The 21,413-nt window shown below is 54.6% G+C and overlaps 1 protein-coding gene across 7 annotated transcripts in view; it reads left to right on the top strand.

Annotated features, from left to right (window-relative positions):
- SHROOM3 (shroom family member 3) overlaps positions 1-18,186 on the top strand; it is a 350,654-nt gene extending 332,468 nt beyond the window's left edge. For 5 of the 7 annotated variants that reach the window (XM_051819658.2, XM_051819655.2, XM_051819661.2 and 2 more), the window contains 5 exons: positions 1,932-2,741; positions 3,407-3,904; positions 6,904-7,057; positions 12,307-12,579; positions 14,973-18,186. In XM_051819658.2, the coding sequence (XP_051675618.2) occupies positions 1,932-2,741; positions 3,407-3,904; positions 6,904-7,057; positions 12,307-12,579; positions 14,973-15,290 (2,053 nt within the window). In that variant the 3' untranslated portion in view covers positions 15,291-18,186. Of the gene's footprint in view, positions 1-1,931; positions 2,742-3,406; positions 3,905-4,806; positions 7,058-12,306; positions 12,580-14,972 lie in introns of those variants that run through there. The other 2 variants (XM_051819657.2, XM_051819662.2) reach the window with 2 other exon arrangements.
- Positions 18,187-21,413: the final 3,227 nt, after the last annotated feature.

The following is a 21,413-nucleotide window of genomic DNA, read 5'->3' as shown; positions in this document are numbered from 1 at the left end:
AGTGGAGCAGCCAGGACTCGAATCTGCACTCACACGGGATGACAGTGTATTGCAAGTGACTGCTTAACTCACTGTGCCACAACACCAGCTCCAGAAATGTTACTTTTTTTCAACCACATATCTTCTTTAAAAAGGTGAAACTAATTGCTGTGATAATCCATTCTTGAGCATTAGAATTCCTGGATACCTATCAACAGGCCCTAGGAGCCTCTTAACGCCCTATTATAAAAAGGACTTAAAACAAAACAAAAAAAGTTTTTCAATCATAATTTGTGTTCCTGAAAAACACAGAACAGTTGCCCTTTATGCAGACTGAGAGTTAAACTCAGAAGCATACAACCTGGGTGTGGTCCATGCAAACCAAGGTCAAACAAACTGAAAACATAACATCAGCGTTTTGTGGGCTGGACCTTTAGAGGTGAGTGTTACATTACTTTACTGTATGTCTTAGTGATGTTAATTATTTACAGCACCACTTTTACGATTTGTATTCATTTTATGTATTTGAAAGGCAGAGAGCCAGGTGGAGGGCATGAGAAAGAGAGATCGAGATTGAGATTGAGATCTCCCATCTGCTGGTTCACTCTCCAAATGCCTGAAATAGGCTAGGGCTGGGCCAGGCCAAAGCCAGGAGAATTCAATCCAGGTCTCCCCAGTGGATGGCAGCGACTCCACTGCTTGAGCCACCACCACCCACTGCCTCTGGATGCCCATGGGCAGGAAGCTGGAATGGAGAGTGGAACCAGGACTCAAACCCAGGCACTCTGTTGTGGGATGTGAGGGTCCCAAGTGGTGGCTTCACCCCTGCATCAGCCACCCAGCCCTCCCCTTTTCTGCAGTCTCTGGATATGACAAAGGCACCTGACTTAGTCACTGAACACCAGAGTTGACCCCTGCCTTCTTAGAGGCTGCTCAGTTTCAACATACCAGGATCAGGGGGCAGAGGAGACGTGGGCTGTTCCACCACTCACTGTCCGGGCAGCAGACTGCACCCAGGAGGATGCCCTGCCTGGGGCAGCCTGTCGGCCATAGGAGAGGTTCCTGGTAAAGAAGCCGAGCCAGGGGGTCTGATGGGAAGGGAGAGAGCCGGGCCCTGTGCTCATCCATCTGTGTCTATTAAAACACCCAAGGTGAGAGAAGAGCTGATTTGGTCTGTGTGATGTTTCCTTCCCAAGCTGCCTCACCCTTGCCTGGCGCCGGGAGGTGTTTGTGGCAGATCCTGACCGAGTCACAGCTCCCTGCGAGAGTCAGATCTGCGGAGTGCACAGTGCCATCTGCCCTGCAGATGGACCAGGGAGACAGGGAAATTAGTGTGTGTGTGTGTGTGTGTGTGTATCTGTGTTGCCCTCATGTTAACACCTACACAACCAGCGGGAGTGCTGCAGGAGGTTGTCTTGGATTTGCCAGCGTGTCGGTCACCATGCACAGCTGGGGGTTGTGGGTTTCCCTGCAGCCTGGCGCACGGTGGCCTAAGCCTCCACGCCCTGCTTGCCTGTCAACATCCTCCTCTTCTCCAGAGGTAACTGCTTATTAGGTCCTTCCAAGACCCTCGCCCCTCTTCTATTTGTCATCTTGTGAACTAGAACACAGGAGCCCAAGAGAAGGCTGTGGGGGAAACCTCGCACCCAGCAGCCCGGGTGCATGCTTTCCAAGCAGACCGGGCCGTGGCCAGCGGGAGCCGCTTCCCAGAGTATCCCGAAGCCTGCCCTGAAGGTGTGTGCGGGAGACAGGCAGAGCAGGTGGCTGTGAGCAGGCATGCCGTGCCGGTCTGTGCCTGTCTGTGCAGGAGCTGCCGCCTGTGCTACCTGCTTTCCCTTGGCCGCCCGAGTAACCAGGGGGAGACAAGCATTTGGGCTTCTGCACCCGGCCCTCCTCCCCATCGATGGCCTGTGTGGTGCAGCATGAGGCCTCACGACTCCTTCCTCTTCCAGGTCACTGAGCTTTTCAGAACGAGGCCGCGAAGAGAGGCCCGGGCTCACCCACCAGCCTACCCCGCGCTGGGGCGGCTCAGGCTGCAGAGCCAGCGTTGGTGCCTCAGCGCCCCGCGAGTGTCCCGAGGCCGGGGATCAGCAAAGGCACATGGGCAGGGGGCCGTGCCCCCAGCCGCTGCCCACAGCCGCGCAAGGACAGCCGCTCGACCCCAGGCCCGGCCCGCCGGCCTCGCGCAGCTCCCCGCAGCCTTCACCTGTGCCCTCCGGTTACTGCGCCCAGGCCGCTGCCGACCAGCAGGCGGGATGGCAGCCTCTCCCACCCCACGCCCCCGCTGCGGCCCACAGGAGCGCCCGACGCCCAGAGCCTGGGGGCGAGGAGGGCCTGAGGAGGAGGGCGTCGCCGCCCCACTGGCCCCCTGCTGCCCGGGCGACGTGGGCCCTGGAGGGCCGCGAGGACAGCCTTCCCGGGGACCCGAAGCGCTGTGGGAACCAGCGGAGTCTGCCGAGCTCCTGCAGCACCTCTGACGCGGGCTCGCCCACCGGGAGAGTCTCGCTGCGGATCTCCGAGTCAGCCCTGCGGGCCTCCCCGCCGCCCCGGGACAACGGCGACGATGACGACGTGTTTGTGAAGGACTTGCACGCCAGGGCCGCCTCTAGCCCCGCGTTTGACGATCTCCCCCCGCCGCCACCGCCTCCGCCTCCGCCGCCGCCGCCTCCACCGAGCCAGGAAACCCCGCCGAACGGCACCGATGACTTCCCCCCGCCGCCGCCCCCGCACGTGGCCGATGCGGCGCCCACGGACAGCCCCGGGTGAGTGGGGGGCCCTGCCCCAGGCCGGAGCGCGGTACATTTCCGGGAATAGATTGCAGCTGCCAGGGCTCCTGGGGCCTCCTGTGGGCCGCGGGAGAGCGCTCCTGTGTTTTGGGTTTTTCTTTTCCTTAAACTGCACGGTCAGCTGCTGGTCACTGGGGGCGCCAGAACCCCACAGGCTCATTTGCAGCCGCGGTCCCGGGAGGTTGAGGGGTTAGCACCACCCCTCTCTTCTGGCCAAGCCCCGGGTGGGTTAAGGAGCAAGAGAAAGGAGGGAGCTCAGGAAGGCAGAAGCAGCCCGTGACTGCGGCCGACGGGGCCCCTCTCGGAGAATGTGGCTCCTGTCCGAAAGCCCAGTGTGGGGTCCCCAGAACAAGTGAGCCGGCCACCACCCAAAAGCATTGCCTGGCACTGCCCGTGGGGTAGCTTCCTCTGAACGACCACCGCCTCGAACCTCTGCCCACCTGGGCAGGTGAGAAAGAAAGCTGGCAGCGGCATGCTCAGTCCAGGTCCCGAAGGGGGCCACGGTCCCCCTGGGAGCAGCCACCGGGCCTGGTGACTCCCTCACCCCTCCTGACACAGAGCCCCCAGCCCTGGCTTGGAACACTCCTGCCTTCTCTCACCTTCACCCTTTTCTAATCTCCCCCCCCCCCCCAATATCCCAGCAGCTCCAGCAAACTGTCCAAGGTGACAGTGACAAGGGAGAGGCCTGTAGCTGGTGCAGCCCATCTGGCGGAGAGTCAGAGACTGGACTCCAGACCCCACATTTCGGCCCCAGGGTCAGGGCCCAGCGAGTCCACCCTGCCCTCCACTGCTGGGGGTCAGCCCTTACCCACTCCGCCCCTTGGCCAGCAGCCAAGTCCGGTGCAGCCTCCTCCCACCTGGACTCAGAGTCTCAGCCACGAGGCAGCCAGCGGAACTCAGGGTTTAGAAGAGGAAGGCGGTGCCCATGGCCAGAAGACCTCAGAAGACATCAGAACAGAGGCTCTGGCCAAGGAGATCGTCCACCGAGACAGGTCCCTGGCCGACATTTTGGATCCGGACTCCAGGATGAAAACAACGATGGACCTCATGGCGGGGCTGTTTCCCCGCGAGGCTCACATGCTGAAGGAGAGCGGCGCGAAGAGGAAGGCCGTGCCCAGGGCTGTCGGCGAAGGCAAGAGGTGAGCCCTGGACCCGCGCTGCCTCCGACTGGGGCCCCCTTGCCCCACCCACAGGTCCTGAGCCAAGAGTGGCATTCCAGCTCAGCTCTGGGGGATGGTGGGGAGTGGGATGCAGGACACGTGCCCAACAGAGAAAACTAAGAGCAGTAGTAAAGGCTGCGATGGCATCGTGTTCGTTTCTTTATGTGAATGGCATCTCGCGCGATGCTCACAAGACCCTTCCTTCCGAGGTGGCTGCCAGTTTCACCTGCAGTTTGCAGATGGGAAAGCAGAGCACGGGGGGGGGGGTTAAGATCATGCTCAGCCGATGCTGTAGAACATGTGAGGGAGGGCAGCCGGATCTGACCCTAGCCCGTGACCGTGACCGTGCCGTGCAAAGACCCCACCCCCGGGGCCCAGGACTCAACCAGGAGCAAGTAGAAGTGGGCGTGGCCAAGGCCTCCCCAGGCGGGGAGCATGGCCTTTGTGAAAAGGCCGAGAGCCTAGAGACACCCTGGGAGACTCACTGCACTGCTGGTCACCCGGGAGGCATTGAGGCGGGCTTTTGCTCAAGTGCTGGAAATTGAGAAAGCTGTGAGGGGTGCGCTCTGCTGCTTCTGCTGGGCCCATCCTGGAGCACAGGTCCCCCTGCCAGAGAACCCTCAGCAGGCCAAGTTCTTCATCTTTCGCTTGCTCTTGGGCTATTGTGATACAAGGGCTCTGCAAAAAGTTCTTGGAAAATGTATAGTAGGAAGAAACTATGCAAGAGTTTCAAAAACTTTTTTGCACCAGAATAAGCTACTTTTCACCCCACTTTCTCCACAAGCCTTTTGAAGTCGCCTTCTGTTTTCTGGCTTGCTAGATTTCTTTGAAGGACTCCTATGGGAAAGACTTTGCGTTTGTATTTCTTTTTTCATTTTCAGTGAGAACTCTCTGGACTGATAGACTGGGACACGGCAGTTAGTGGCTTCCAGGCTAACTACAGAGAACATGTCGTCTACAGCCAGGCTTGTGGTTTAGAAACGTCTGAGTGATTCTAAGTGACTAACAGGAATGCTAGGCTTTTCCCCCAGGGGAGGGGACAGGAGAGAGCCCTGTGCTACTTAAAAGCAGTGTGTTACCAGACAGAGGCCCTCCCGACTGAAGGCCTCACTGGCCATCAGGGCCATCCCCTTCCCAGATTTGGGAGACAGAGACTAGTTGAAGTGACAGGGCATGGCCAGGGCCGTGCGTCTGGCCGTCCCGGAGCACCTGCAGTCTGCGAGGCAGTCGATCTGCTGGGTCCCACAGTGCTCCCAGAGAGGAGTCCTGGGTGTGTGCCAAGCAATTCACCATGGTGGTTGTGGTGTGGTCATTATACTCTGTGTGCTCTGCAGAGACCAAAGTAACTTAGAATTGCATCCCCAAGGTGGGCATTGTGGTGCAGTGGGTTAAGCCACTGCTTATAACACCGGTGACCCATAATCAGAGCACCGGTTTGAGTCCCGGCTGCTCTACTTCTGATTGAGTTCCCTGCTAACACACCGGGGAAGGCAGCCAGTGATGACCCAAGAACTTGGGCCTCTGTACCCACATGGTTTCTGGGTTCAACCTGGCCCAGGCTTGCTTATTGTGGCCATTTGGGAATCGAACCAGCAGATCACTCTTTTGGTCACCTGCCTTTCAGATAAATGAATCCTTTAAAAATAAATAAATACAATTCACCCTTAGAAAAGTATTTCATAGAATTACCATTGAGAACATTGTTTGCCCACTGAGTTTAGAAAGCAAATGGCCAGGTGGCCTTTGCAGCTCTGAGCGCATCCTAAGGATTGTAAAAGGAAGCATGCGCCATCTGCTGGTGAAGGAAAGCATTGTCCTGTTGGGGGCTGGCAGACGAAGCCCATTTGCATTGCAGTGGATATATATCCAAAAACAAAAGCAAAGAAAGGAAGACTTTTTTCTTGTTTTTTTTTTTTTTTTCTTTTAAAGATTTATTTGAAAAGTAGAATTACAGAGAAAGATCTTTCAACCACTGGTTCACTCCCCAAATGAATGCAACAGCCAGGGCTGGGACTGGCTGAACCCGGGACCCAGAAACTCCATACAGGTCTCCCATGCTGGTGCAAGGACCCAAGCACTTGGGCCATCTTCTGCTGCTTTCCCAGGAGCATCCGCAGGGAGCAGGATTGGGAGTGGAGCAGCCGGGACTCTAGCTGGCTTTCATAGGGGACACCTGCAGAACCCACTGCACCACAACGCAAGCCCCCTCTTGCTGTTTTTCAATCAGCTGGATTAAATGTAGTTATGTTGCTTAGAGGGAAAGTCATGAAGCAGGAAGCCATTAAAGATCACTTTCTGTGGTTCTTTACTCCACAGTAAAATGATGGGCCAGATGTGAAATAGTCAGATTCAGTCGTTAGTTTCCCACGTACTGCCAGAGAGCCATTTGTCCAGAGGGTGGGATCTGAGTTACATCTGAAAAGCCACTCGACTGAAACAGCATACCGGATACCAGGGTTCCCGATGTCTGGTTTTGTTTTGCAGCCTCGGAACCCCTGTTGTAAAACTGGTGAGCAGGCTCCACATGCTACACTCGCTCAGAGTGAACCAGCAAGCCCCACACGGCCAGGCTTTCACGATGTGTTAGTCTCAGTTGAGAAGGAAGGGCATTGAGCATGCAAGCAGCAGCGTAGTGGGCGTAGAAAGCCCGTGGGTAACCAAGGCGGAGCAGGGGAAGGAAGCCAGAAGCCCGGGATTTGTGCAGCACCTTGAAAGTGCTGTCACGTGATGGAGTGATGGCCCTGCACTGTCCGTTTGGGCAGTAAGGAGTCGTTGGCGCCCTCCTGTTCGCCATGAAAGGAGAGCGTGCGGGAGGCTGACCCTGCCTCTGTCCCTGCTTGCCCTGTACGTGGGTGTCAGACGTCAGTCAGCACTGGCTCCTCCGCCCTAACCTGGGAAGAGCAGTGGGATCGGGGGTCCTGTGGTGATGAAGCTCGCCTTGCCGCGTGTGGCTGAGCTGAGTGTTCTTTCTGGCCCAGGAGTGAAGACCGGGAGGTGGCGGGCGTGCTGGCCGCCTGCCCTGCTGCCTACTACAACGTGTCTGCACCCAAGGCTGAGCTGCTGAACAAAATCAAAGAGATGCCCGAGGAGGTGGCCGAGGCCGAGGAGCAGGTGGATGTCAATGAGAAAAAGGTGAGAGGACGGGGGTGCTCCGTCCTGTCTCCCAGAGTCCCGGTCCTTGTTCCGCAGGGGTGCTGGGCCTGAAGGCAGGAGGACGCTGGACCTGCGTGGTGTCGTACTTCCCTGCGGGCAGGCAGGGCAGTGGGGCTGAGAGGGAGGCGGTTACTTCTGAGCCGTCTGGTCGTCGGGCCTGGCAGCTAGTCGGCCAGTGGTGCTTTTTGTTTCGTGGTCCGTGGTCAGGGGAGCACTAGCAGATCGGGATGCCCAGAGAGCAAAGCCCCCGTTCACCTCCTGCACCCAGCTCAGCACGTGCCACGAAAGCACTTTGCCATCAGCGGTCGGTACTCCTACAGGCTGGTAAATGTCAGACATTTTTGAAATGACCGGGAAGCCGCTGCCATCTGCCCACAGACCCGGGAGCTCTCGCCGGGCTGTGCTGTGCTCAGAGAACGTTCCAATGGTTCCCCTCCCCCTCCCCCATGGGGCCCCAGTCTGCTCCAGTGGTTCTCTGGTTTTCCTGGTATTGAGTCTTAGGGGAAACTGTTTCATTGTTTCTGTGATGTGCATTCCCCGGCTTTCCTGATTGTGAATGAAACCACACTGGATTCAGCCCTAGCAGCAAGGAGGAATGGCACGGGGCGGATTTTAGAAGCTCCTGCTCGGTGGGATTCTCTGCCTCTGGCTCTCTCTCTTCTGCTGCTCACGCAGCCTCGTACCTGCCGGCTGGTGATTCCCGCCCTCGGCTGGTTTAGCAAATCCTCTGACGGGGAGTGACAGCCCTCTGCTGTTGGTCTGGCTCTGTCCCCCAGCGCCAGCCTGTGTGTGAACACTGTTGGCTGTGCCGGCCGCCAGGTGTCGTGCGCCGGGCCTGGGCTCCCGCCTGTGGACACAGCCGTGCTACGGCAGCAATGCGGCCGCTCGCTCAGCCGCCCCTCCCCGGGTGAACTCCACGCACCCTCTGCCTTTCCTGCCTTCATCACCACCCTCACCTTGGGGGTTATGCGGCAGAAAGTGTCGTAGGCCGAGAGGCTCTGGAGTTCCTGCTCTCCGGAGGTGAGGCGCGGCTCCGGTGGCGCCCCACGTCGGGGCTGATTTGTCACACAAGCCCTGGGACCCTCACACGGGAGTCACCCGAGTCAGAACGGACGTGCCGGCGGCTCAGCAGCCAGCAGCTGCTCAGGTCGGACTCCTCCCTGGAGGCCCTCCAACCACACTGTCCTCTGAAAACTGCTCCCAGGACAGCGGCCTGAGCGAGAATGCGGGTCCCTGGCTAGGACCAACCAGAGCCAGAAACTGAACTCGGAGCTCACCAGGGCCAGCCTTAGAGCACAGGTACCAGGCCAAGTGGCTCCTGAGAGGCTGGGTGTTACCTGAACACTCACCCCCCGTCTCCCTCCCCCAGGGAGTTTGCTGGTTGAACTTGGTAGTTTACTACTTTTTTTTTTTTTTTAAGAGATCGGCCTGGCAAAGGAATGACTGCTCAGTTCAGCCAGCTTCCCTGTGTTTTCAGTTACTCAGATCTTTCTGCACTGCATTTTTTTTTTTTTTTTTTGCTTCAGATTTCCATATTTTAAGGGCATGGTAGAGTTTAAAAAATAAATTGCAGTGCTACCCAGTTATGCAGCTGTGGGCCGAGCAGCTGAGGGAGCTCGGCGGTAACTGCATGCTGGCATTTGTGGCCGGGCTGCAGCCCGGCACACGCCTTCAGAAATCAGAGTGCAGGTGGCGCCGCTGGTTCAGACACCCGCGCCCCACGCCAGAGTGCCCTGGTTCAGTACCCAGCTCCAGCTCCTGACTTGCACCCCCTGTGCGGAAGTGCTCCCTGGGAGTCGGCAGTCACCGCTGCACAGTGGAGTTCCTGCCTGTCACGTCAGAGACCTGCATTGGGTTCTGGCCCCAGCTGTTGTGAGCGCTGGGGAGTGACGCAGCAGACGGGAGCTCACTCTCCCTGGCTCTGTGCCTCTCAAGTAAATAAGTAATTGTTAAAATTAAGATGTAAAAACAGAATCTAACAGAAAGGATTAGATTTTTTAAAAAATTGAGGGACTGCCATTAAATGTGCATGGGTTCCTGCACAGGGCGTCCCTCCCCTAGTCTGCTTAGAGCCTGAAGCCTGGGAGCACGCGAGGCTCCTGCAACAGATCCATTCATGGTTCTGCCCAGCGCTGACCTCTTTGGAAACAGAAGCAGGCTCCGGAAAGCAACACGCTTGCGCCTGCTCCCTGGGGCCGCTCGCCCGCGCCAGTCTCCTGACTGCCCTAGCCATGGAGCCGGGCTTCCTTCACGCCTGCCGCTTCGGCGCTGCACAGGATCCCGAGACATTTGGTGAGCTGAGGGCAGCAGAAACTCAGAAGGAGGGCTTCCCTCGCTGCCCCTCCTCCCCCACCCCACCCCCACACGAGAGCAGTCATCACACTTGGGGCGTGTAAATGCCAGCCTTGGGGAGCCCCCAAGGCATTGGCTTCTAGAAGGCTTCGGCTAAGGGGTGGACATTTGGTGAGGTGGTGACGATACCACTTGGGACACCTGCATCTCATTTCGGAGTGCCTTGGTTTGAGTACTTTTTTTATTACTATTTTTAAAGAATTATTGTATTTATTTGAAAGAGTTACATAGAGAAGTAGAGCCAGAAAGAGAGGTCTTCCATTCTGCTGGTTCACTCCCCAAATGACCGCAATGGCCAGAGCTGAGCTGATCCGAAGCCAGGATCCAGGAGCTTCTTCTGGATCTCCCACGCGGGTGCAGGGGCCCAAGGAGTGGGGCCATCTTCTACCACTTTCCCAGGCCATAGCAGAGTGTCGGATTGGAAAAAGGAGCAGCTGAGACTCGAACCAGTGCCCATATGGGATGCCAGCACTGCAGGCTGGGGCTTTAACCTGCTGTGCCACAGCGCCAACCCCAGTTTGAGTGCTTTTGATTCCAGCTCCTGCTAATGCAGACCCTGGGGGGCAGCATGTGGTGGATAGCTCAAGCAGTTGGATCTCTGCCACCCACGGGGATGCCTCGATTGAGTTCCTGGCTCCCAGCTTCAGCCTGGGCTAGCCTGACTGTTCTGGTATTTGGAGAGTGAAGTAATGGATGGAAGATCTGTGCCGGCTCACTCTCTGGCCTTTCCAAAAATACATAAGCTTTTAAAAGATATCAATTAAAGTATTAAGGTGCTTTGAGTTTCTTCCTCAAATACCGTATATGAATCTCTAAAGAAGCCAATTTATAGAAATAATCACAGATAGGAGGCTGCTACAGTCTTTTCTCCCCACTATTTAGTTTTTAAAAACCTCTCCCAGGACTTGTGCTTCTCACAATGTGAAGTTGAGACGCATGCCACAGACTCGAATGGGCTGAAGGGCTCTGCCGAGGCTGGAGTGGGGGCGTTTTGCTCAGTTGATAACCTTTTCACATTTGGTATAACCGAATTTTCTAGAAGAAAGTAACATCTACAGTGTCAAACCTAGGACATATACCCTGAGGTTAAAAACTCCTAGGCAGACTTCAGGTAGCTGTCAGTCCCTCCCATTGTCTGAGGAACCAAGAAATACATTGGACTTTTCTTCAACATAAAAGCACACAGTGTTTTGTTTTCCTACTGCTTTTTTTCTTTTAAAGATTTATTTATTTGGCCGGCGCCGCGGCTCACTAGGCTAATCCTCCGCCTTGCGGCGCCGGCACACCAGGTTCTAGTCCCAGACGGGGTGCCAGATTCTGTCCCGTTTGCCCCTCTTCCAGGTCAGCTCTCTGCTGTGGCCAGGGAGTGCAGTGGAGGATGGCCCAAGTGCTTGGGCCCTGCACCCCATGGGAGACCAGGAAAAGCACCTGGCTCCTGCCTTCGGATCAGTGCGGCGTGCCAGTCGCAGCGCGGCGGCCATTGGAGGATGAACCAATGGCAATGGAAGACCTTTCTCTCTCTCACTGTCCACTCTGCCTGTCCCAAAAAAAAAAAAAAAAAAAAAAAAGATTTATTTATTTGAGAGGGAGAGACAGAAAGGTGAAAGGTCTTCTTTTCGTTGGTTCACTCCCCAGAAGGCCACAATGGGCAGAGCTGCGCTGATCCAAAGCCAGGAGTCAGGTGCCTCCTCCAGGTCTCCCATGCGAGTGCAGGGGCCCAAGTACTTGGGCCATCCTCCACTGCCTTCCCAGCCATAGCTGAATTGGAAGCGGAACAGCCGGGACTAGAACCGGCACCAATATGGGATGCCGGCACCGCAGGCGAAAGATTAACCTACTGCACCATGGAACCAGCCCTTTGTTTTCCTACTGCTTTCCCAGCCTGTGTGCGTATACCTGTCTTCATATGGTTGTAAATCACAGCGCCGGAGGGTCAGCTATGCTAATGTACAGGCGAGTGCCGCAGCTGCCAGCCAGCGTCAGGTTCTCCAGGAGAAGAGGAGGAAAACAGCGTGAGCGTTCAACAGCATCCGCCGCCTGCGTCGTCTGAGCTCAGATTCCTCAGATAGGGAGCGGTGTATTTATATACTCCACAGTGTTGTCCGCCACTGACGTTGTCTTTACTAAACAGCCTGAGGAAGGCCCCAGGTCAGAGCCACGGTGAGATGGTGCAGCAGACGAGACTGTCCCAGCCACCCGCAGTCTCCGGGCGCAGGCAGGGCGAGGAGACCGCAGGATGGCGTCATTGCCACCACAGCGTCTCACGGACGTTGCAGACCTCTGTGACGGAAGTACCTCTGATTGTGCAGCTCCTGGATGGGCAGGCTGTCGAGAACTCGGGATTTCTGTCTGTCATTGTGATCATGGGAGGGCATTTCAGAGCGTTTGTGGGAAAGTGGAATGAAAGATGAGTGGTGTGTTTCAGGGCAGCAGTTCAGACGCTGCTCTGGGACACCTGCATCCCACATCAGGCTGCCTGGGGTCAAGGCCCAGCTCTGCCTCTCATTCCAGCCTCTTGCTGATGGGTACCCCAGGAAGCAGCAGGTGATGGTGCAAGTACCTGAGTCCCTGCTACTCCATGTGGGAGACCTGGATGGAGTTTCTGGCTGCTGGCTTAGGCTTGAACTTGCTGCTGTAGGCACTGGGGGAGTGAACCATTCAGATGGAGACTCTCTCAGTATTTATAACAGAGGCAGCTGCGGACGTAAAGGCAAAGGCGATACTGTGAAGGCCTAACTCGGGGTCAGGGAGACAGACCGCACAGAGCAGGGGCAAAGCTGAGCCCTGAGGAGGAGAGCAGCTGGGAGAAGTGACTGCGTCCGCGGACAGCCGCGGGCTGACCCTTGATGCCTCTGCCTTCTGGTCTGTTGTTGCAGGCTGAGCTCATTGGAAGTCTCACCCAAAAACTCGAGACCCTCCAGGAAGCCAAGGGCAGTCTGCTCATGGACATCAAGCTCAACAACGCCTTGGGGGAGGAGGTGGAGGCGTGGATCAGCGAGCTCTGCAAGCCCAATGAGTTTGACAAGTACAAGATGTTCATTGGGGACCTGGACAAGGTGGTGAACCTGCTGCTGTCGCTCTCGGGGCGCCTGGCCCGCGTTGAGAACGTCCTCAGCGGCCTCGGAGAGGACGCCAGTAACGAAGAAAGGGTAGGTAGCCGGCAGCGCAGGCCCACGGCGTGCCCTCGCGCAGTGTGATGAGGGTCTCTTTGGGGCTGGGAAGGAGTAGGTAACTGAGACACAGAAGGTGGCATCTCCCATGCCCGGGGGCGACTGCTTGCTTGCTGATTGGGTTTTGAAGGTAGTGAGCTGTGGGAACTATGAGAAACTTGTATAGCCAGGGACCTCACGGGAAGTAGATGGCTCCATCGAAAGGGATACTGAAGGAAGTTCAAAGAAGGCATGGGAGGGGTTACTGGAAACCCAGGAGAATACCAGAGAGTCCCCCTTCCTCACCTCCCAGGGCCAGCATCAGCGGGGAAGCCATTACTAGTCCTAGTCCTGAAGGAACAGGGGAGGGGGACTCTGACCAGAACCGGTCGCGCTAGCCGCCCTACAGCTCTGCAGCCCCCATCGTAAGAGGGGAGAGAGGGCCTGGGGGCGGCGCACCATGCCGAGCACAGAGCAGAGTCCCCGCGGCCCCACTGTCTAGGCCTGCAGCTGCAGTGCGAGCAGCTGTGAACTGACTTCGTGACCCACGCAGCGTGGGGGAGAGGGAGTTGCCGGAACAACAGCTGGGACGCGTATGCGACGGTGTAGGCAAGAGGCCGCTGAGGCACATGTCACAGAGACAGGGAAGGACTTGGAGGATGGGTTTAAATATGCAGGGCAGGGAGTGGAGGCAGGAGGAGCAGAAGGCAACACGGGCCTCGTGCTTGGCCCTGGGGTGGATGCTGCAGATGCCTGGGTCAGGAAATCGGGGTGGGGGGGTGGTTTTAACGAGGGCAAGATGGGTCGTTCCCAGAATTGAATTAAATTCAGTACTTCGATGCAGCGTACACATTCCTTTTAGTGCCAGTAAGAGCTTGCTTGCCTGCAAAATATGAGAATATCCGTTTTTTATTATGATTGCTCTGTAAGAAACTGAATGGATAAATAGAGATGAGAAAATGACAAGAGTAAGTGGCTCAATAAATGCTGAATTCGGGGGAATAGTGACCAGTGGGAGGGGAGGATTTTGATTAAGGATGAGTGCCTGTAGGCTTCAGCTAAATCTCAAACTTAAAATTCTAATCTGGAAAAAAGTTCCTGTAAAGTTTTTGCACCATTACTGGGCATTCTCTATGCGACAGCTGCCAGGGTCCCATTTCAGAGTGCCTGGGTCTGAGTCCTGGCTCCCGCTCCCTAGTCCAGCTTCCTGCCAACAGGCAGCCTAGGAGGCACCAGGTGATGGCTCCAGGTGGTTGGGAGACCTGGATTGAGTTCCTGGCCCCTGTCCTTGGTCTGGCCCTGCCCTGGCCACTGCACACATTGGGGCGTGAACCAGCTGATGGGACCTCACTTCCTCTGGCTCTCCCTGCCTCTCAGATAAGAATCAGAAAACTTTTCACTACTTTAAGGTGAGGTGGAAGATCTCTTCCTTTAACCTCTAGCTCTACCATGTTTAGAAAGCGCTCTCCGTTCAAACGGGGGGCACTCAGGAGGTTGTTTCAGGAGTGGGTGGTGTGACAGGGGAAGGAGTCCGTGAAGGTGGGGACGTTTCTGAGAGATCTTTTCCCTTTGCACCTTCCCTGGGCAGGCCAGAGTAGCGGAGAGTTGGGACTAAGACACAGAGATACCCTAAGCAAGCTAATTTGTACTGAGAGAGGTTGAAGTGATCATTGTGGCCTGAAAGGTGTGACTGATACTTTAGTACCAAAAAATTTTTGAAATGCATGCAGGAGGTTTTTCATACATAAGTTTTCCTCACGTTATGAAAAAGGTTTTTGCATCCAAGTAAATGCATACTTAAAAAGATTTATTTATTTGAAAGGCAAAAATAGAGAGGAGAGAAACAGATCTTCCATCCACTGGTTCACTCCTCCAAATGGCTGCAACAGCCAGGGCTGGGCCAGGCTGAGGCCAGGAGCTTCTTTTGGGTCTCCCAGGTGGGTACAGGGGCTCAAGCACTTGGGCCATTTTCTGCTGCTTTCCCAGGTGCATTAGCAGGGAGCTGGATTGGAAGTAGAGCAGCCCAGACTCAAACTGGCACCCATTTGGGATGCCAGCCCCACAGTGCCGGCCCTATAAATGCATACTTTCAATTTCATCTTGCAGTACCCTTGTAAGCATTTATTTAAGGCAACATGTTGGCTGTTTTTTTAAGCCTTGACCCCAAAAGTCGAGTCCCCAGCCAAGACCTAGCCCCTGTCAGTGTGGAGCTCCTGAATGACTGTACAAGTGGGAGAGTGTGGTACGCAGCCTCAGAATGCCGGGCTGGTCGTCAGTGTCTGGAGGGACAAGCAGGCTAGAAAACAGCCATTTCGCGTCCCGGAAGAGGCTCCCTTGTTTAGGGGCCCGGCTCCTGCCCGGCCCTTAGCTGACCTGTGTGTTTTGCCCCGCAGAGCTCTCTGCACCAGAAGAGGAAGATCCTGGCCAGCCAGCACGAGGACGCCCGCGAGCTCAAGGAGAACCTGGACCGCCGCGAGCGCGTGGTGCTGGACATCCTGGCCAACTACCTGTCGGAGGAGCAGCTCCAGGACTACCAGCACTTCGTGAAGATGAAGTCCACGCTCCTCATCGAGCAGCGGAAGCTGGACGACAAGATCAAGCTGGGCCAGGAGCAGGTCAAGTGCCTGCTGGAGAGCCTGCCCTCGGGCTTCACCCCCAAGGCTGGGGCCCCGGCCCTGCCCCCGGCCCTCGCCGGCGAGCCTCCCCTCTAGGACGCCAGCCACACCGCCACTTCCCTGAGCACTGTTTAATCTGAGAGGCTGTTGCAGCACAGACGTTCAGACTGAATGGGTGATGGGTTCTCTGGGTGACAGGAAGTTTCCTCTCTAGCCCTTCCGAGAGCTTGAGTGCTGCTGGGAACGCGGCCTCTCGATTGCTCTGTGGTAGGAGGAACGGTAACGACACCGGGAGACCCCAGGGTGGCGGGGGGTGTCGATGGATCCTTTAGTTTCTAACAAGCTGAGGCAACGTAGACCAGCATGTGTCGCCCTTGGGCATGTCCCCACGGCGGCCTTCCTGGCCCGGGGTTGGGGGAAGCAGTGTGTCCTGGCCACAGGTGCCAGTCCACAGAAGCAGGGTCTGCAACACAGAGCCTTAAAAGGACACACTCGCGAAGACATGAGCCTTGCTGTTGTTATTTATATTTTTCAAGATGACAGAGATCATTGTGTTTGTGTGCTAACCACTCACTTGATTCAGCTTTGTGGTGGACCTAGAGTTCCGTCTCAGCTTTGTATTTTGTGAAAACCTTAATGAAGAATTCCAAAGATAGCCGCACCCCCAGCGTGGAGCCTCGCTTCTTCGTTACACGCTTGGCCTCTCCGGCTTTGCTGTACAAACACCAGGGGACGTCCACGCCTAGCTACGTCCTTGGGGGGAGGAGTCCCAGTGTCTACTGCTGCCTGCTCTGCCACAGGAGGGAGGCTCTGTGCCGCAGGTCAGCCCAGCGTTCCGCGTGCTTCCTGGTGGTGGTGGGCAGGGCCATGAAACCCCAAATCCACAGTCAGGCTGTTTGCATGACGCTTTCCCAACCCCATTGGCTACATTCTTGATTAGAAATTCTCTCAGCTCCTGAAGACTGATTGTGCACAGTCTTGTGTAGGTGACTCCTAAGCTCTGGCTGTAAGCTTCGTAAAACAGACGGGAAGTGCGAGGCAGGCGGGGGCTGGCCTCCGCTGTCACCGCCGGTGGAGGTGGCGGTGGGCTTGTGCTTGGAGCCCGTGGCACATCCCAGGCTGCGCCTGGGTGGGCTAGTTGGTTTCTTCGTGTGTGTTTGATCCGTGGCTAATCCCTTTCTTACTCGGGTTTGCAGATACCAGGCAGCCAGCCAGAGTGAAACTTTCAGGGAGTCCGAGGACAGGCACCCCCATGCCCTTGGTTTGACTCCGTCCATTTTAATTAGTGAAATTTTATCTTCTGGTTGAGAATATCCAAACTGTAGTTTTGGTCCCTAGTACCTTTGTCCTCTGATTGCCGTAGAAACGAGACACCACCCAGAAGTTTCTTGGGAGCGGTCAGCCAGCACTGCTGCCTTGTTCGTGGCTTATGCGCTCCGTGACTACACGGATAGAATTGAAGAAGGAACCTTGGTTCCCCAGGAGTGTCTTCGAAGCTGCCGTCCCATACGGAGCCCCCATCTCCTGGGAACCCAGGGGACCAGCAGCAGCAACCACAACCCCTGCACGGCTACAGAACAGCAGAGCATCCAGCAGATGTGTCCGGGGGCTGCGCTCCACCCCAGCTGGTGGTCATCCTGGGTGTCCCGCTGCCCCCACGTGGGTCCTGCCAGTCAGAGCAGGCTGACGCAGCCGGCCAGCATCCGCAGGGGAACCCTGGGCACCCGGATTCCAAGCCTGTGTCTAGAGGACGCTGTGCACATTGTTTTTGTCAAGGACTTTCGGATCCATAGCTGTAGAAGTCGTAACCCCGCAGCAGAGACCCGCCCGGCTCACCCTCCTGGGGCTGTAGCCGCTCTTGTTAGGTGGAAATGTTGAGTGAGGTTCCAAGTGGGACTTTGAAATCTAATTCCTAAGTGGATGCGATACTCACCAACCCGCTTGTCGACGTTCAGAAAAGCAGCCTGTGTTTATCCCTTTTTCCTTTTGCATTGTTACTGTTAGGATCGTCTATAGTAAACACTACGCTTCCTCCTCACAGTGTCCTGCGCCCGGACCCTGAGTGCAGCGGTTAGGAGCGTGCCTGCTGGGCAGTCCCAGGAGGCATGTGACATCTCAGAATTGCCCGTGACCGTGGTCATTTGGGAGTCAATCTTGGAATATTCCCAGTGAGGGTCTCCCAGAGACCTGTGAAGCCGCAGGAAGGGACAGGGCCTCCACGCCCTGGGGCTCAGGAGAAGTCCCTGGGCAGGTTGCCGGCCGACCACCCACTCGGCCCCCACTTCTCCACGCACTGTCGAAACCACGCCTGTTCTGCTTCACTCCGGGGGAACCAACGCTGCCGGTTGCATTATCTGCACACCTGGTTTCCAGACTGGAGAATGAGCGAGTCTTGGGTCAACCCGAGAATCGGTGGCTGTCTCTGCAGTTGAGGGTGAGGGTTTAACAGGTGCTGCATGGAAGCAAATGGAGAGGAGCAGCCGGGACCGCCTACTAGGTCCTTCCTGTTCCTGCTTTGTTCACATCTGATCAGAGGCAGGGGCTTTGAGCTCCACCTTCAAATTTCATTTATTGAGATCCCGGGCTTTTTTCTAGAGGCCTGGGAAACGTGGGCTTTTTTATATATGGTCCCAGCCTTGCTTGTCTTTGGTTTAGTTGTCCATGAGAGTGCTGGCTTTATTCTGTCAGGTTGAAATTATTTTTTCTGTATTAAGTTGGAATTATTTAAGGACATGAGTTTTATTTATGTTACTACTGGAAGGAAGAAGGAACATTGGTCAGAAATAATTTACTAATCTCCAGTAAGGCATAAAGTGGTCACAGGGGCCATTCTACCCAGTAGAAGATTATTTAGGATAAAGTATTTATTGCTGCCTTAACCCTTTGGGATAAAGCATGGGATAAAATGATAAAGGCCATTTTAAAATCAGAGGGTACATGAACAGTTTTCTTCTAAATCAAAACCTTTTAATAAAAATTTTTGAAATTCAGAGTCTCAGAAGTCCAACGCCCTATCATGTTTACTGTCATTGGCTATCGCATTGTAAGTGTGTGTTGTCTCCACTTTTAAATAACCCCCAAGGTTGCCCCCACTCCTCTCTAGATCAGTTTTAAATTTAAATAAGCTAATAAGCACTTGCTCAGGCGCCAGTGCACTAATTGTTTTTCCTCCAAGAGACTCGGTTCAGACTCCCACGTGTGGGTAATCTGAAATTCTGCTCTGATTGAAATTCATCCCAGTCAGCCTTTTGCGCGGCCCCCACACGGATTTGTTAGTCTCGGCTCGGATGGAACAGTCCAGCTCGAGAGACAAGAGTGTGCTCGTTGCCTTTGACTGATTGCCACGCCATGAAATCAGAATTAGGCAAGAAAAAAAGTTGCAAATGAGGAAACTGGCTCATTTGTTTTTACTTCTCCTCCATATAGTGAATTCCTCTCAGTGGAAAGGCAGGTGCATTTCCTGCTAGAACATTGGTATTGCTGTTGCTGTACCCAGTGAGTTGAACAGGGAGTATTTAGCACCAGGAATTACTCAATTCTGATCAAGTAACTAGAAGATAAAAGGAATTCTATATGGTATCAACTTAGTAAGAGACCCCATCCCAGGGCTGGGGTTCAGAACTCCATGGAGAATGGAACTCGGCCCACCCAGCCAGGAAGTTGGCTGGTTTTCTCCGGCCAGATCTAGTCTGCAGTCCCTGGGCAAGCTGGGGGAGGAACCCTCCAGAGCACACAACAGCGGCGAGTGGTGGTGAGGCCCGGCAGGAGTGTTGGCCGCTGAGTGGGAACCCTCTGCCTGGGACCTGCAGACAGAATCCGGGAGCTGGTGTTGGCGGGAGACATTCAGGGAGCCAGTGCAAGCAGGAACCTGTCAGGTTCAGGTGTTTGGGAGAAAGTTAGCTATGGCCTAATGCTCTGAGTTTGTAGAGACACTGCACATCTGGGCATGCATTTGGGGCAGAAATCCATCTAATATCCCCCCCCCCCCCCCCCCCGCCAAACAGGGCCACAGACAGCCAGAATATAACTGGCCCCACTTACAGTGGTTCGTCTTCAGGTTTTTTGACTTCATAGTGGTGCAAAAGTGTATTCGTGCAGCCATTCTGTGTGTCACTTTCAGTAGACAAGAAGTTGCACAAATGTCCTGCACTGTAGAGTGGTTGTGTCAGGTGACTGTGCCAGGCTGTACGCACAGTAAGTGTTCGGAGTGCCTTGGAGGCGGGCCAGGCTAAGCTCTGCCGTGTTCACTGCGGTAGTGAGTGTCTCAGTTTATGCTGCTTCCAGCTTGCAGTGATTCGTGGGGCGCAGTCCCGTCCTCAGTGGAGGAGCACCTACCTCTGCAGCACCCTTCCCTGTAACGAAGAGACACGGATTCTGTCCATCACCGTGGCCGTGATAGCGAAAGGTGCATTTGAAACAGGAATAAATAACTAGGACAGATGTGTGCTGGATTATCATGGCATTATCTCCTGGTGCCATGGAGAGTTTTGTAGTTGCTGATTCTGTAAGAACCATTTCTCAGAAACACTACATATCGTTTGGACAAGATAAATCTCTTAGAGAAGGTCCAGATGGAAGAGTTTCTTAGTTGTGCTGTCTCGAGAGGCGCCCCATAAGTCTGTATTAAAAAACCTCAATTAGATGTAGACTGAGGCCTACTTAAGAGCATGCACCACTGTCCCTCAGCTTATGGTGGGGTAGGTCCCAGCAGACCCATTGTAGGTCAGAAATATCAGAAATACTGGAAGTTGCAGTTGCGATTAATATCCTGGTAAACCCATTGCGAAGTCAAAAAAGCCCAAGATGAACCACTGTAAGTCAGAGACCATCTTACCAGTCATTCTCGGGGCCAGTGCCATGGTGTAGAAGGTATAGCTTGCATCTGCAGTGCCATCATCCCATATGGTGCAGGTTCAAGTCCCAGCTGCTCCACTTCCAATCCAGCTCACTGATAATGGTCTGGGAAAGCAGTAGAGGATGGCCAAAGTGCTTGGGCCTTTGCACCCATGTGGGTGACCCGGAAGAAGCTCTGGGCTCCTAGCTTCAGAATGGCACAGCCCTGGCCATTGTGGCTATTTGGGGAATGAACCAGTGGATGGAAGATCGGTTCTGTCTCCCTCTAACTGTCAAATAAACAGTAAATATCTTTGTCTCTGCTATCTGCCCATGTACACATGTGTGCTTCTGTGTGTGCATTTTACACCATTTCAGTTTTTACAATGGTTGGTCTTCCTTTCTCTTTTCTTTTTTTCTTTTCTTTAACTCTGCCTGGCAACAAAAATAAAAATAGACAGAGACAGAGTTATAGACAGAGACAGAGAGAAAGGTCTTCCTTCCGTTGGTTCACTCCCCTAATGGTGCTACAGCTGGCGCTGTGCCGATCCGAAGCCAGGAGCTGGGTACTTCCTCCTGGCCTCCCATGCGAGTGCAGGGAACCAAGCACCGGGCCATCCTCCACTGCCCTCTCAGGCCACAGCAGAGAGCTGGACTGGAAGAGGAGCAATCGGGACTAGTACCCGGTGCCCCAACCGGGACTAGAACCTGGGGTGCCGGCGCTGCAGGTGGAGGATTAGCCAAGTGAGCCACGGCTCCGGCCCTTCCTTTTTCATTTTCAATGATTGCACTTACCTGTTTATCCTTTGCAAGCAACTGAAGATAAAGTGGGGATGAGTATGCACCCACATTGCAATATCTTCTTGGTGAATTGATCCCTTTCTCACTGTACCTTCTCACTATCTTCTTTGTTGTTACAGTTTTTGACCTAAAGACTACGTTGTCTGAAATAAGTATAGGCACCTCTGCTTACTGTTTGTTCCTATTTATATAGAATATCTTTTTCCATCCCTTTACTTTCAGTCTGAGAGTGTTCCTTTAAAGCAAGGTAAGATTCTGGTAGTTAATGTATACATTAGAGCACCTAAGTGTACAAGGCCAATGTTAAGGGACCTGAAGGGAAAGAGTGCAGCACACCAGTAGGGAGTTGCAGTACCCAGCTCTCAGTGTTGCACAGAAATCAGGAAGGAAACAGACTTGAAATTCACTTTGGATTAAATGGACCTGACATACATGCTCACATAGAGAACATTTCACCCAAAACAGAATCCACATTCTTCTCAAGTGCACTTGGAACATGTTCCAAGACAGATGTATTAGGCTGCAAAACCAGTCTTAACAAATTTAGGAGGCTTGAAATCATATCAAGTATCTTTATGACCACAA

This window comes from Oryctolagus cuniculus, chromosome 8, assembly GCF_964237555.1.
Source record: "Oryctolagus cuniculus chromosome 8, mOryCun1.1, whole genome shotgun sequence".
Classification (NCBI taxonomy): Eukaryota; Metazoa; Chordata; class Mammalia; order Lagomorpha; family Leporidae; genus Oryctolagus; species Oryctolagus cuniculus.
The sequence above is the reverse complement of the archived record's forward strand: the minus strand, read 5'-3'. Positions and strand labels throughout refer to the sequence as shown.